Genomic DNA, 15,630 nt, shown 5'->3' with positions numbered 1-15,630 from the left:
AACCCTGCTGCTCAGCCTCATGGAGAACTTTCATGAACCAGGGATTTGGAAATAAAAGTAGACTCTAGGGGCTTCCCTTGTGGCGCAGTGGTTGACAGTCCGCCTGCCGATGCAGGGGACGCGGCTTCGTGCCCGGTCCGGGAAGATCCCGCATGCCGCGGAGCGGCTGGGCCCGTGAGCCATGGCCACTGAGCCTGCGCGTCCGGAGCCTGTGCTCCGCAACGGGAGAGGCCACAACAGTGAGAGGCCCGCGTACCGCAAAAAAAAAAAAAGTAGACTCTAACAGGTTTCCCCAACCTTCTCCATTCTATTGAACATTATCCAGACTGCACTTTCAGTTTTATAGCTAAGACAAAGGGAAAAATCATGCCTAATCCTCCGTCTCCCCTTAGGGAAGGGGCATAATACCCTACCCGCTCAGGCTGTAACCTCTGGGTCACATGCTTTTCAGCTGGCTCAGGTTGGCTCATACGCCTCACTCGGATAGAGGTTGAGGTGGAAGTCCTCTCCTTTGGCTCAAGGACCTGAAGCTGTGGCAATGGTGGGAGTTGCAACCTCCTGACCAGAAGAGGGATCTTTGGTTTCAGTGTAGCTGGTGCTGCTGTCCCTGGAGACTCCAGGGCTCAGAGACTAAAGAAATGAAACACATTAGGCAAATTATTTTATATGCCATATATTCAGTAGATCACTGAGTTTTCCAACTTAATACTTTAGATCTTTTTATTCAAAGATTTTATTTACATCTTTCCCTAGTTTATTCTGTTTCATTTAGTGACCTCCCCTGACTTCCTAGATTACTCAACAAATTGTTTATCAACTCCCAACTAGGTGCTGGGTACTGGGATACACACATAAAAAGGCATGTCCATACCCTCAAGAAGTTTATAGTCTAGCAGAGGAAATGGGTATGGATTCAGCTTTCTTTGCAATCAAAGGGAATCAAACTGAAAAAGGACCCAACTTAGGAATCAATGAGTTGAAAGTGAGACTCCGAAATGAGAAGAAAGTAATCACTGTACTGGGGACTTAAAGGAAGCTTTTCTGCTGGAAATCATGATAGATTCTCCAGGGGTTGAAAAACACTGCAGTACAGACAGAACATCAACGCACCCAGGATTCTCCCACACTTACTTTTCTGCTGTTGCTTGACGCTGAACGTGAACGGGAACGGGAACGGGACCTGGATTCTGATGTTGACCTGGAGCCCATCTTGGGTCTACCACGAGGGTTGGAATGAGTACCTGCCTGAGATACATCTCTCTGCTTGGATCTTGGAGGTGACTGAGACTGAGAGCCTGAGCTGTCAGGAGAGCGAGATCTTGATCTAGAACTGGAGGATGACGATGAGGAGGATCGGCTAGAGGATGAGTCAGCTGACCGTTTCAATCTGTGGCTTGGGACAAGAGTATGAGAAGCCCTCCTGTCTTCCTTCTGTTCCAAAGATTCCTCCGTGATCCCTTTGGCCAGTGTGAATTCCTCGATTTTTAGAGGGAGTGGTTGAGCTGATTTTTCTGATTCAGTTTCAAGACCCTTCTGGGTTGAGGATTCAGCTTGTGTGCTTTTCTGAACTAGAGGCAGGACACTCTCCTCTGGCACTTTCTCTACTGGAGATTCTACTTTGGTGTCTGCAGGGCTTGACAAAGGAGACAGACCTCCCACCAACTGCACAGTATGCTGAGACAGTAAGAGCTCCCTGGCCTCAGCATCTGTATTAGGAGGAGACAACTGAATAAGGACAGGAGGGGCTGGGCCTTCCATGGGTTCTATTTCTTCTTCACTCTGGAGTTGTGTATTAGGTGGTGGAGAAGATGCTTCCTTGGTAAGTAAAGGTGGGGGAGTCTCCTCCTCACTAGCAGTTTGCTCTGGTTGTAGCACAACAGGGGCCTTCTCCAGATCTTCAGTCAATCGAGGAGGGGAAGGGGACTTGGATTTTTCCTCCAAGCTTTTTGAAGGTTTTATTTCTCTTTCTTCTTCCTCAAGGGGAGAAGCTGTTTTCATCTCTTTCTCCTGCTGATGTCTGGCCAGATGACTTCTTCTGGCCTCTTCCTGGGACCTTGTAACTCTCCCTCCTCTCTCTAACCCCTCCTGTTCCTGGGATCTTATAGTTTGGGATCTCTCATCCATTACCTCCTCAACTTTTACACTGGGCTTCTCTTCCCCCTCTTCTTCCTTAAACTGCTTCAGGACTGGTGCATCCCTAGATTTTTGTCCCTCATCATCGTCTTCCTCCTCTTCCTCCTCTTCTTCCTCTTCCTCGTCCTCTTCTTCTTCCTCTTCAGTTTTCAAATTTCGATCTGCTCTGAGCCTCAGATTTCTGGAAGGTGTTTCTTGATCCTCTTCCTCCTCAGCAGCCTGGCTACACTCAGAGAGTTTAGCTGCTCTTGCCTGAAAGAAAAAATATTCAATGGTTCCAAGTATATTTGCTCACTATCAACAGAGGAGAAAAAGTATCTCACAAGACACACACATGACGAAGAAACTCAATGATATATGCTTTCAGCAACACAGAAAACAAATGCGACAAGAGACACGCGTGACTAGTATGGGCTCTTACAGGAATCAAAATAGAGTGACCAAAAAGAATAAAATAATGAAACTGCTAGTTCTTCATTTGTTAGCGTCAAGCTTTAAAAATAAATATAGGGCTTCCCTGATGGCGCAGTGGTTGAAAGTCCGCCTGCTGATGCAGGGGACACGAGTTCGTGCCCCGGTCCGGGAAGATCCCACATGCCGCGGAGCAGCTGGGCCCATGAGCCATGGCCGCTGAGCCTGCGCGTCCGGAGCCTGTGCTCCGCAACAGGAGAGGCCACAGAGGTGAGAGGCCCGCATACCAAAAGAAAGAAAAAAAAATATATATATATATATAAACTGAACATCTAGAAAGGGGGTGGGGGCGGGACTGACCTATTATCAATAAATGCGATTATTTTGATCATCTTTGGGGTATATTTAATTTTTTCCCATTGTTTCTTTTCCACAGTTGTAATTACACTATACATATGCTTTTGTATACTGTTTACTTAACACTGTATCATACAGCTTTAAGGTTTTAATTGAATAATGAATTATATCTTTTCTAATAATGCGCTACCTTAGGAATACAGACCAGCCTACTAACTTTCACAGTTATTTTTTTATTTGTTTTGTTTTTTTTGAGGTACACGGGCCTCTCACTGTTGTGGCCTCTCCTGTTGTGGAGCACAGGCTCCGGACGTGCAGGCCCAGCGGCCATGGCTCACGGGCCCAGCCGCTCCGCGGCATGTGGGATCTTCCCAGACCGGGGCACGAACCCGTGTCCCCTGCATCGGCAGGCGGACTCTCAACCACTGTGCCACCAGGGAAGTCCCACAGTTACTTTTTTATATATTCTTTTAGAAATTCGAAGGCCAGGGACTTCCCTGGCAGTCCAGGGGTTAAGACACCACGCTTCCAAATGCAGGGGATGTGGGTGCGATCCCTTGTCAGGGAACTAAGATCCCACATGCTCACAGCATGGCTAAAAAAGAAATCCAAAGGCCAGAGCAGATATAAATTAGAAAACAAAAAACAAGAAAAATGATTATGAAGAGAAAGGAGATGACTATACAGAAAGCTAGAGAGATACCAACTCTGAAATAGTTTGAGGAAAAAGAGGAGGAGGAGGAGATATCCAAGGCATTACCCAAAGAGGTGAAGGATGCTTTCAGAGGTAACTGAGTTACCTGTCTGACTCTGGATGATCGTCTTTCTCCTTTCCTTGGTTTCTCATCATCAGATTCACCTTTCTCTTCGGAAATAGAGGCGCTTTTTCCTATCAAATGAAAAAAAACCAAGTCAGACTCATAACATGAACATTCATTCAAGACTGCTTTCTAAAATTCAATCGATCAAAGCATATGAGCGGCTCAATACATATCTGTATTAATCTCTCTGACTTCTATGTGGAAGAAAAGACTATATAAAGCCCTAAGGGTCAGGGTCATGTTGATAATTCCTGCTATGCACATCTGGAATGTTTTTAATGTCACAAAGCCAATTCACATATTATAAATAATTCAAATAAATGTAAAATAACTACCAAGGGCTTCAAATTGTCTAGCACAAAGTACATTTATTTCTGTAAAATGTTTTGTCACTGAATCAAAGCCCAAGACTTCACTGTGTTCAGTGTCCATTTTTTTGGACTGCCTATTGCCACCACTAGTTTTGACCAAAACATCATGATTAATATACCAGTTTGTAAAACAATTATCTCATGATGTAAGTACTTAAGAGAAATGATTTTCAGGGCTCAGGGCTTCAGAAATGGCCCCTCTCAATTATGTTTTATATATGGAGCTCAAGGTGAGATTATTTTAAAGAAAAATAAGCTCTACTATTAAAAGAAAGCTTGTGGACTTCCCTGGCAGTTCAGTGGTTAAGACTCCATGCTTACACTGCAGGGGGCACAGGTTGGTCATTCCAAATAACAACTCCATGTAAAACTGGAAAAAAATTTCACTTACGTTCCATGAAGGAAGGTAACTGTGGGTAAATCACTTAAATAATTTGGGTCTCAGTGTCTTGACTGAGAAAATGGAGGGGATGGACCGGAAGACCTCTACGTTTCCTACCAGTGTTAAAATATTACAGAGTAGCAATGCAAATATTGATGTGAACCAGTTTAGAAAACAGCCTAAATATAATTATATTTCAGATACGTACGATACAGTACAAAAGGTTTAAATGATCCATAAAAACCTGTGCTACCCGAACAGTATTTAAACTAGTGCAAATAAAGCAGATGGTGTGAGCTCTCATCCAAGGTCTTCTCTCTTATTTTATTCCAGCAATCTAAACTAAACTAGTCTCTGCTTCTGTAACTAAAAGAAGAAAAGAAACTTACAGAATGAACTAGAAGACTGCACATATTTCATAAAACTTTACTCCATGATCACTTGATTAACAGGATCTTTGAATATATACCATTTCATATCTGGGTTAGAGAATAAAGACTTGCATTACAAGTGTGTGTACAGGAACTAGGGTTAGGATATTCAGTGACAGGTCAGATTCTTCAGCAAAGATTTAAAGAGTAATCTGTAAGATATTAATAAATAATGTGGTGCCTATAATAATCAATAATTTCATAATTAAATGACCTGGAATAGGTTAAATTACAAAATGAGGAAAAGCAAAAGAAAACCTTTTCCATGAATTTCAGGAAAAGCTCCTTGGCATGTATCAAAATAAGGGAAAGAAGCTGACTTATTGTAGTTTAACAAAAAAGAAAAAAAAAGACAGAGGGTGGAGGGAGGGATGAACAGGCAGAGCAAAGAGGAGTTTTAGGGCAGTGAAATACCCTGGTATGATACTCTAATGATGGATACATGTCATTATACATTTGTCCAAACCCACAGAATGTACAACATCAAGAATGAACCCTAAGGTAAACTATAGACTTTGGGTGATTATGATGTGTCAGTGTATGTTCACCCATTGTAAAAAATGTACCACTCTGGTGCGGGATGTTGATATTAAGAGAGGCTATGCATACGTGGGGGCAGAGGGTGTATGAGAAATCTCTGTACCTTTACGATTTTGCTGTGAACCTAAAACTGCTCTAAAAAAAATAATGTCTTAAAAAAAAATCACTATCCAGATGCTCAAGAATTAAAAAAAAAAAAAAAAAAAAAAAGAAGAGGCTTCCCTGGTGGTGCAGTGGTTAAGAATCCATCTGCCAGGGCTTCCCTGGTGGTGCAGTGGTTGAGAGTCCGCCTGTCGATGCAGGGGACATGGGTTTGTGCCCCGGTCCGGGAAGATCCCACGTGCCGCGGAGCAGCTGGGCCTGTGAGCCATGGCCGCTGAGCCTGCGCGTCTGGAGCCTGTGCTCCGCAACGGGAGAGGCCACAACAGTGAGAGGCCTGCGTACTGCAAAAAAAAAAAAAAAGAAAAGAAAAAAAGAAACAAAGAAAAAGAATCCACCTGCCAATGCAGGGAACACGGGTTCGTGCCCTGGTTGGGGAAGATCCCACATGCCGCGGAGCAACTAAGCCCGTGCGCCAAAACTACTGAGCCTGCACTCTAGAGCCTGCAAGCTACAACTACTGAGCCCGTTTGCCTGGAGCCCGTGCTCCGCAACAAGAGAAGCCACCGCAATGAGGAGCACGCGCACCACAACGATGAGTAGCCCCCGCTCGCCGCAACTAGAGAAAGCTCGTGCGCCACAACTAGAGAAAGCCCGCATGCAGCAACAAAGACCCAACGCAGCCAAAAATAAATAAAATAAATTAAAAGATAAAAATAAAAAGAAGAAAAAGTTACCCAGGTTTGAGGGAAGGTAAAGATTTGAAAATTGCAGATATCTTAAGCTTATAAATAGGCAAAGAAAAGACTGGAAAATTATATAGCAAACTATCAACTGTGGTTATTTTTGTTTGTGGGACTTCTGATGACTTAAAAACCTGTTTAAAGGGCCTATATGGGAAAAGAATCTAAAAAAGAGTGGATATATATGTATAAGCGATTCACTTTACAGTATACCTGAAACTAACGCAACATTGTAAATCAACTATATGCCAATAAAAATTTTTAAAAATTAGGGAATTCCCTTGTGGTCTATTGGTAAGGACTCGGTGCTTTCACTGCCGGGGCCCGGGTTCGATCCCTGGTAGGGGAACTAAGATCCCACGAGCTGCACAGCGCAGCCAAATAAAACAAACGAAAACCTGTTTTTTCCTGTTTTTCCAAAAATTTTCTAATGAATACACACTACTTTTTGTAATAAGAAAACGAACATTTTTAAAACAATAAAATCCTATACCCTGGAGGGAAAACCTACAGGAGAGATTCTCTGATACGCCTCAAATACTACGAACAGTTAAAATTCACAGGCCTAGCCAACCCAAGTACTTGCTTTTACCACTGCAAGTTCTATATAAGAAACATTCTCTTTGTTGTTTATTTTCAACTTAAAAGCAAGTGTTACAAGCACATATACCAAAGATGCTTTGCAGTGAATAACAAAGCACATATGTGCTCTGAATAAATAAATGTGATTTTAAGGGGGGAAAAAAGGCACGTACAAAGTTTACCAGAGATAAATGTGCTAAACAGATCAAATAAGAGTTCTGGAGCTGTGATTTTAAAATTAGGTATGCACAAGCAAATAGCCTTTATCTCCATCAATTATAAACTATATGCTATTCTATTAGATCATAATGTTATTTTGATACTGTAAAACTGCAATGACAGGATTCTAGATGATCCCTCCTCTAGAAGCACTTGCCTAATAAGTCATCAAAGAGATGTGGGAAAAATGGGAAGGGCTGGTCAGAAAGTTCTGGACATCACTGTTTTGCAAAGAAAATGACAACTGGAGGGGAACCTCAGACATGAAAACAAGAGCCTAGTAAGCAATACAAAATATAAGAAAGAGATGAGGAATTTCTTCCAGCTCCTTGTAAGGAGCTGATGTGATGCAGACAAGGTTCTGGGAAAGGTGCCATCTTCTATTATGTGAACATGGCCACATGAGTGTCTTCAGCCAGATGTTAATAATGTGTGCAGAAACTGAGCACCTTTAGCAAAGAGTGGTACGAATACTGGTAACAGGTTAATAAATGTATTTCAGGAGTTAAAAAGCAAGCCAGGGTGAATATAAGATTTCTAAGATTCCAAAGCCAGAAGCCTTCAGGAGAGCAAAGGCAGTGTAGAATGTATTAAAGTGAAGAATGGGGCCTTCCCTGGTGGTCCAGTGGTTAAGACTCTGTGCTCCCCCAACGTAGGGAGCACAGGTTCGATCCCTGATCAGAGGATCCCGGATGCCGCACAGCTTGGCAAAAAACCCCACAAAAAACCAAACAAAAAAAACATACTGAAGAATGTTTAAGGGTCATATAGGAAGGTAGTTTCTTCATCTTGGAAAACAAATCCCTGGGCAGGATTTGCAGGATCCAGGTTAGGTAGCTACAGAGATCAGAGCAAAGCCTGTGGCCAGAGGGTATCCTTGGGTATGAAAAAGCAGCAGAAATTAAGAGAATGGAGACCTGGCAATGATGCCAACCCTAAATATGCCTCATGTTAGCTGTATAAGTAACTTACCTAACATTTCTTTATAATCTCAGCATCCAGATTTAACACGAGAACAGGAATGAGGGCTAAATGCTCTGTAAGCCAAAGGCTGGCTAAGATCCCCTGGGGCTATACCTTTGTTAATCAATCTGTATTCTGAATATCCATTTTTAAATGTTTTTGTATTTTTCCTCCTAATTTTCCTAGAGTGGGCTCTTTTTGGAAAAATTAACTGAAGATAATAAGGACTGTTGTATACCCAGTCATGATCTAGGAGGCAACTTCTGACTATGGAGGGTGAATACTGACTCCCAACATCTTAGAAAAATCTGAAGAAAGTGATGGAAAGATATGAAGTCAAGAAGGAGAGCCAGGCAGGATTTTATAAACCAATTTTTCCTTCCTATTTGGGATTGTGACTACAGCACATTAATGCGAGGTTGCTGGCATATAATAAGCCAAGGATCTTGATTAACTATAATGCTGAAAAACTATTCTTTCATTTAGTCATTCATAAACTGAGCTGATCAACAGAACTACCAGGGGACTTTTTAAAAATGTAAGGTCTCAGGACTTACATTCTTTGAGATTCTTGGGGCAGGGCCCAGGAATTCATATTCTTAAAAAAAATAATATCCAGGGGCTTCCCTGGTGGCGCAGTGGTTAAGAATCCACCTGCCAATGCAGGGGACACGGGTTCGAGCCCTGGTCTGGGAAGATCCCACATGCCGCAGAGCAACTAAGCCCACGCGCCACAACTACTGAGCCTGTGCTCTAGAGCCCGCAAGACACAACTATTGAAGCCCACGCGCCTAGAGCCCGTGCTCCACAAGAGAAGTCACCGCAACGAGAAGCCTGCGCACTGCAACGGAGAGTAGCCCCCGCTCGCTGCAACTAGAGAAAGCCTGCGCACTGCAACGGAGAGTAGCCCCCGCTCGCTGCAACTAGAGAAAGCCTGCGCGCAGCGAGGACCCAATGCAGCCAAAATAAATAAATAAATTTATTAAAAAAAAAAATCCTCAGGTACCACTACTGATTACCAAAATATGTTACTAGGAACCTTAATCAAAATCTTACTAAATAAGGAACCCCAAACATCCAAAGCTAACAAATAAGCTGGAAGCCTAATAGTTTACGAGCCTACGGCAGACTGACGCTGTACACCTGAAAAAAATCTAATTTCTGGGTAAACTCCAGGCATTACTACCGATCCAACCAAGCACTGCTAGAACTCCAAACTACCACTCCATTTAGGACCTTGACCAAATTTTATGCCACATCTGTTATGAAATTCACATTCTAACCAAGATCAGAGGTAGGAAAGTTTATGGATAGAGTATACCGAAGAGGACACACAGCAATTGTTTGTTGTATTCTACAATTTACTACATTCATTTCTTACTTTTTTTTCACCTCTTTCCTTTCACCTGTTTTTTTTCCCCTCCTCCAACAATTACAGCCATAGGCATAGTCCTGCTGAAGACACAAAGCACTTAAGAGACTACTGGCCACCTTCCTCACTCTAAATCTTTACTTGCTTTTGAAACCTTGTATCTATTTCAGGACATTCCTCATTTTCACTTCAAGTTACATTTAGAACAGAAAGAGGCTCTCTCTTTTTCAAGAGTTCCTTATCAAATCATATTGCTATCAAGAATTTTCAATGGTTCCCCCATTACCTTTAAAATTAAATATCACCTTCCTTCCTACCTCTGTGCCTTTGTTCCTTCCTAAAAATACCCTCTTGTCTTCTCTGTGCCAACTCAAATCCTACGTATTTCTAAGGCTCACTCAAATCCTACACCTCCTTCATGAGGCTCTCTCTAATCTCTCTAATCCTCAGAGAATTTTTTACTCTTTGGAATTCCAGTGGTACGTGTGTCCGTACTACTTGTATGTCACCTAAAACATACCATCTTCCATTGTTAGTTTTATGTGCAGTTGTCTTCTCTCTCCCTAATAGATTTTACAATGTGCTGACTCCCCACACACTCTAGCATAGAGACACGTATACAGCAGGAATTCTATACGTAATTTTTTGGCTTATTTTTATTTAAGAAGCAATGCTGACAACTAATTTATAAAAGAGTTTTCCCCTTCCACATGGCTTTACAATCAGGGAAAAAAAGAGTGCTAAGAGCAAAATGAATCAATTGGTGGTTTGCTGTTTTTATTTTGAAGAGAAAAGAGATCTCTAAAAGAAATTATTTCTCTCCCATCATTAAATATCTCCTAAAAATCTGCTTTCCGGAAAGAGTTCCATATTAACCAGAAGAGCTAGCAACTTCTATACATTCTAGAAGTATTAAATATGGAATGATCACCTTCTCCATGACCACTAACATTAACAATCATTCAAAATACTTGTTAATTTACACACTGGTTTACTTTATCTACCTACTATTCACATGTCTTATACGCATGTTCCCCTAAAGGCACACTGTTTTGACAGGTAGTTCCTAGAAGACAAAGGCTGCATTTACAGACTTTTGCTTGAGATACTATGCAAAAGTGGGTGCTTAACATTTTTTTAAATGTGAAAAAATTAATCTTACCTGAACCAATTCCACACACTGGGTTTGAGCTCCCCGTAATATGCTCAAATAATACTCTGCACTGCCTCTCATAGTACACAGCATAACTCCAGTTAATTATGTAATAATTTGTTTAATGTCCATCTTCTCACTAGACTGTATGTTTCATTATGACAGAGACTTGTCTTTTTCTCTACTATATTCCTGGTGCCTAGCACAAGCCTGGCATACAACAGGCAAGTTTTTACTTGTAAAAACTTGTTGAATGAATTAATAAACTGCAGATGCCCATTTGGGGGGATGACTGGATGTGTAACACACAATATATACAATTGGTGAAGAGATGAAAAAGAGTTTTGACTGTTGCTAAATTCAGAGGCAGAGGAAGTTAGAGAGGTATACAGATGAGAAGAAAAATCAGACTGCCTCATAAAATACTGAGAGGTCAACACAACATAGAGGTGAACGCAGACTTCAAAAAGGACATAATTTCCATGAAAAACAGATGTCAAATAACACTGTCACAGAATTGCCCTGGGACTTTAATGGACGCTTAGCATGAAAGGAGGTGTAACTACCTCCCCCCACCAACTACGCAGGATTGACAAAACAGCGCAGTGGGGAGGGAGATACGTACTGGGTGAATGTCTGCTGAGCTCCAGCTCTGGTCTCTCCAGGCTGCTCTGAAAGTCAGGAGGCAGCAGGGAAGCCACTCCCTCAGGATGGATCATCTCGTCCTCCGACTCAGCTGAAGCTTCTGCAAAGTACAGATTGGGTCGGGGCAGGGAGGGAGTGAAGGGCTCAGCATGTGGGAATATGTAGAGGAGTGAAGGAGGTCAGGCAAAGTCACGGATACAGAGTATATACTAAAAAGAGCACTGTCCGTAGAGAAAAACTCCCTAAGATAAGGCTCTTGTTCATCTAAAGGGTAGCTTAATTTACTTATAACTCTTCCTGTTGGCAGGAATGCTCTTCTAGTCAAGACAGTCAAATTAAGTGTCTTCTTCCCTGACAAAAGGTAAATAGTAACTCACTTGGCTCCATAAACTACCAAAGCAAATAACTGGCAGTCTCAGCCTGACTTATATTCCTGAAACTGCCTAGTGAAACAGGCCCATCTACTCAGTGAAAGGAATAAGCAGGAAGAACTCCTTGTAAGAAGTGACAGTCTGGGCTTACCTTCAAGTTCTGCAGCTTCTCGAGCTTCACGTTCCAGACGCTGCCTAAGCAGCTCCTGCTGCTTTTCCAGATACTGCTTTATGAAACTGTTCTGGCTCATTTCCTCGCCAATCTGTGTAGAAAACATGGAAAAAGATAGTCTAGGAAAACAAACCAGGAAAACGCAAGGTACAAAATTCCATGGAAAGATACGGAAAATGTTGGAGGGCCCTTTTCTAAGCTACTCCTAAGTTGAGGACCAAAATATATAGCCCTACGATTCACAAAAGATGGCAAAGAGGAACTGCACACGTAATTTTTTTTTTTTTTGCACACATAATTTTTTATTTTAAATATTCAGTTCCCAGCCAAAGAATGATACACAAATAATTCAAAAAAATAAAAATTCCTATAAAATTATGCCTTTTAGTCTAAATTTTTAGATAATCTAAATTATATAAAGATAATCTAAATTTTCCTTTTAATAATATCAAAAACTGAAGGAAAAAAAATACTAGTTCATACTAATTCATCTTTTGTTCACACAAAAGATCAACCTCCACCTATCCAGGAAACATTTTGTTAAACATCTCCAAAATTCAACTACTAGACTTAAAAGCCTGAAAGCAAGAGACTAAGAAAAGGGATTCAGCATTTAGACAGAGTTCTAACTCCATTTTCTTTGGGTGAGAAGAAATCTTTGGTAACAATTTTTAAAATCCAGGAGCTTAATCCCTTTTCCCATTTTTTTCTGCAACACAGACTCCCATGTCACTATTCTGCCCTTCAGCTTTCTCTTCACAAGTCCTCTTCCTGAGAAGCTTCTTGCTTAGCAAGTCCTATTAGAACTCCAGAAAAAGGAAAAAAATCTGAATAAATACTTTCTATGTCATTAGTCATCTTTCCTAAGCGTGGTAAATGTTTTTTTTCCCCCCTAAAATAGAGATGAGTCTCTTGGTAGTCAGTGGACACTGATGAAGCGTGGGTTGCAAGTATTAGAGAACGTATGTATTTGTTGCAAAAAACCTATGTTAATAAAAGCAAAACTTCAAAGTTGCAAATGTAATCGGCAAAAGGAATAGAATGGTAAAGTGATTAACTTATGCAGTTTCTTATGCTTGTTAAAATACTTAACCTCTGTAAGCTAGTTAGATTATACTTTCAGCTTCATGAGCTAATAACAAGGGAGTAGGAAAGCTCTCTTGTTTTTCCACTGTATCTTGGGACTTCATCTAGTATTGGAGCTGCACACCACTGCACTAACAAAGACCTGGATTTTTCCTTTAAGTGCATGACACAATATGAGGGGATGTTAAAAGCTGAAAAGAATCTTAGGAGACCACACAGCCTAAGACTTTTTTTTTTTGAAACTGGGAATGATTTCTTCCAAAGAAATCTTATGCAGAAACTCAATATTCAAAGCAGACAGAAGTAGATCTAATCTAGTTTATGAGAGGAATGTGAACCCCTGCTCATTTGGGAAGAAATTTTCTCTAGGAAGTCTCCAAAAGCAGCTCCACAAGATCCCAACAGAGTAGTTATAAAACTATGGATCTAGTCCAACTCTTTCTCATCTTACACACAGGGAAACTGAGGAAGCCAAGGCCTCCAAAGGTTAAGTTTCTTGCCCAAAGTAACAGCAATTAATGACGTTTAGGAGTAACTGCACGGTTAATATTAAAACTAGCAATGGTGGATGATTTCCAAAGGACTGAATTCTTGGAAAATCTATGTCAACACAAGAATTCTTCTTGATCAGCAAGTATTTTCCTATACTGCCCTGTTGACTGTCTACTCATATCTACATTCAAAGACATCAACTACTTTTTCCAAATTGATGTCAAACAAATGCCTTCAGATCCTTGTACTCCACTTAATCAACTAGAGCCACATCTTTCTGAACACACCGTTTCAAGAATCAGAAATTAACTAACAGCTCTTCTGATTCGTGAATTCTTTATTAGAATTCAACTGTCCTAGTATGAAAACATTTTCAACCCAGGGAACTGAGGAAAATACTGGTGAGAAATCAAGCATCAAATATACAACATCATGTCCTTCCATGTCTCCGTGCATCCAAAGAGCCCCCCCTTCTAGTGAACCTTCTTTCTTACCTGGGAATTTGGCTGGAATGCAGCATGGGGTGTTGAGTGTTTCTGTAAATTTTCTAGCATTAGAGCCTGGTATAGAGAAGGGCAAAAGTCAGAAACCAGGAGGAAAAAAACCCTCCCCCAATCTCTTCATCAAAGGCAATGACTAACCGTACACACTTAAACTGTACTCCTCTTCCAGGGACCTAAAAGCCCTTTACTAATTCCGTCCTCATTCGTCTTCAGAAGACCCTTAAAGGTAGCCATGGTTACTGCTCCCAAATGTACAGATGTAAAATGCAGGCATATTGGGAAAATGTGGCTATGCAATAAAATCAGTGACAGTGACAGAACCAGTACTACAATCCCTATTATCTTCTGCACTTCTGAGTAGTGTCCCTTCTAAATCTGGCCCTTCACTTCAAATATTCAAACCAGGTTCAAATACATGAAACCAACATGGTTTTGGCCTGACTGAATTCCTTGGTCAGTTACCCAGGACTAGATCTACTTGAGTGAACTTGTATCGTTTCCAAAAGAGTGGCACCTAGATTTACCAAATTTATAAAAATTTCAGAGGAGGCTACAGAACAAAATGACCACAGACTCTATAAACTGTGTCCTGATCCAATCCCTCCACACACGGAACTGTCAGCTTCAATGTAAGCAACGGTTTGCCAACTTAACCCTTGAGCCAACCCAGCCCGAATCTGTTACTCTTCACGTATCCTAACTTACCCTAGTTAAAACCAAGAAATCCACACCTTCCCTCCGCTTACACCAAACCTATACACACCAATCCATCCATCTACCTCTTGACAATCCCACCCTAATCTACTCAAACCGATTCAAAACCCCAACACATACCAGCCCGCCTCACCTCTCTCATCAATAATCACCAAACTCTTATCCACCCGAATTGCTTCTGGACGCCCTATAAATTATACAGCCCTCCCTAACCAAGTCCCTTCAGATCAAGGTTTCTCTTCATCTCACCTCCTAATCTAATCAAGCAGACATTTTTGCCCTACCCCAATTCTATTCTTTGCGATACCGATACCAACCCCTCATCCCCTCTGCCCAACTAAACACCTAACTCCGACCTAGCCCATCTCGCCCCCCTCAGGCCAGCAACGCCGGTGGTTGTAGTGGGATTTAACTCCTTCTGCAGCGCATGCGCCGAAACCACAGACACAAACAAGGAGGGGGTGGGGGAGGAGGAAGGAGCTTAAGACACTCCGGCAGAGTAGCGCGCACCCTCCCATTTTGGGATCGCGCCGCTACCGTTAAGGCGGGAACCAGCGCTATTTCCACTCCAGCGCGAGCCTCCCCAACCACCGTGCGCGCGGATCCGGAGGCTGGCGCTGGCGGCCTGAGCGAGCTCGCGCCGAGCTCGGACACTGCGCCTGCGCCGCGGCAGAGACTCGGCTCTACCGGGTCAGCTCCCCTCCGACACCCCGGCAACGCCGTCTACTCACCCCTTTGAGCCGCTTGACCAGGGCACTCTTCTGCCCGCTCTTGGCTAGGCCTCGCTGCTCCAGTGCGGCCTTCAGGTCGGTCACCCGCAGCGCCTGAAGAGGCTTCCCGTCCAGAGTCACCTCCTCCAGCTCCGCCATCTTGCGTGAGGTACTCGGGTCCGTCCCGACGGCTTCGGGCATCTTCGGTAATTTCCGCCAACGCCCTTCGAACGTACCGAGTTGGCCCCGCCCACTTCCATAGTCAACCCCTCGATTACCACTCAGAACTCCCCGGGTTCCTCCGGAAATTCTCGGGTGTTTCCGTCTCCACATCGGCACCAATTGGTTCTTTCCATCCTC

At 42.4% G+C, this 15,630-nt stretch overlaps 1 protein-coding gene across 1 annotated transcript in view; it reads right to left on the bottom strand.

Moving 5' to 3' along the window:
- ACIN1 (apoptotic chromatin condensation inducer 1) overlaps window positions 1-15,618 on the bottom strand; it is a 32,854-nt gene extending 17,236 nt beyond the window's left edge. Inside the window, 8 exon segments of the mRNA XM_082681265.1 lie at window positions 414-545; window positions 547-630; window positions 1,132-2,385; window positions 3,702-3,790; window positions 11,203-11,322; window positions 11,745-11,856; window positions 13,838-13,903; window positions 15,292-15,618. Of these exon segments, the coding sequence (XP_082537391.1) occupies window positions 414-545; window positions 547-630; window positions 1,132-2,385; window positions 3,702-3,790; window positions 11,203-11,322; window positions 11,745-11,856; window positions 13,838-13,903; window positions 15,292-15,603 (2,169 nt within the window). The 5' untranslated portion in view covers window positions 15,604-15,618.
- Between the last annotated feature and the right edge of the window lie 12 nt (window positions 15,619-15,630).

The sequence above is a fragment of the Grampus griseus genome, assembly GCF_964374135.1.
Source record: "Grampus griseus genome assembly, chromosome: 2".
In the NCBI taxonomy this organism is placed as follows: Eukaryota; Metazoa; Chordata; class Mammalia; order Artiodactyla; family Delphinidae; genus Grampus; species Grampus griseus.
Note: the sequence above shows the minus strand (reverse complement) of the source record. Positions and strands in the feature narration are given on the sequence as shown.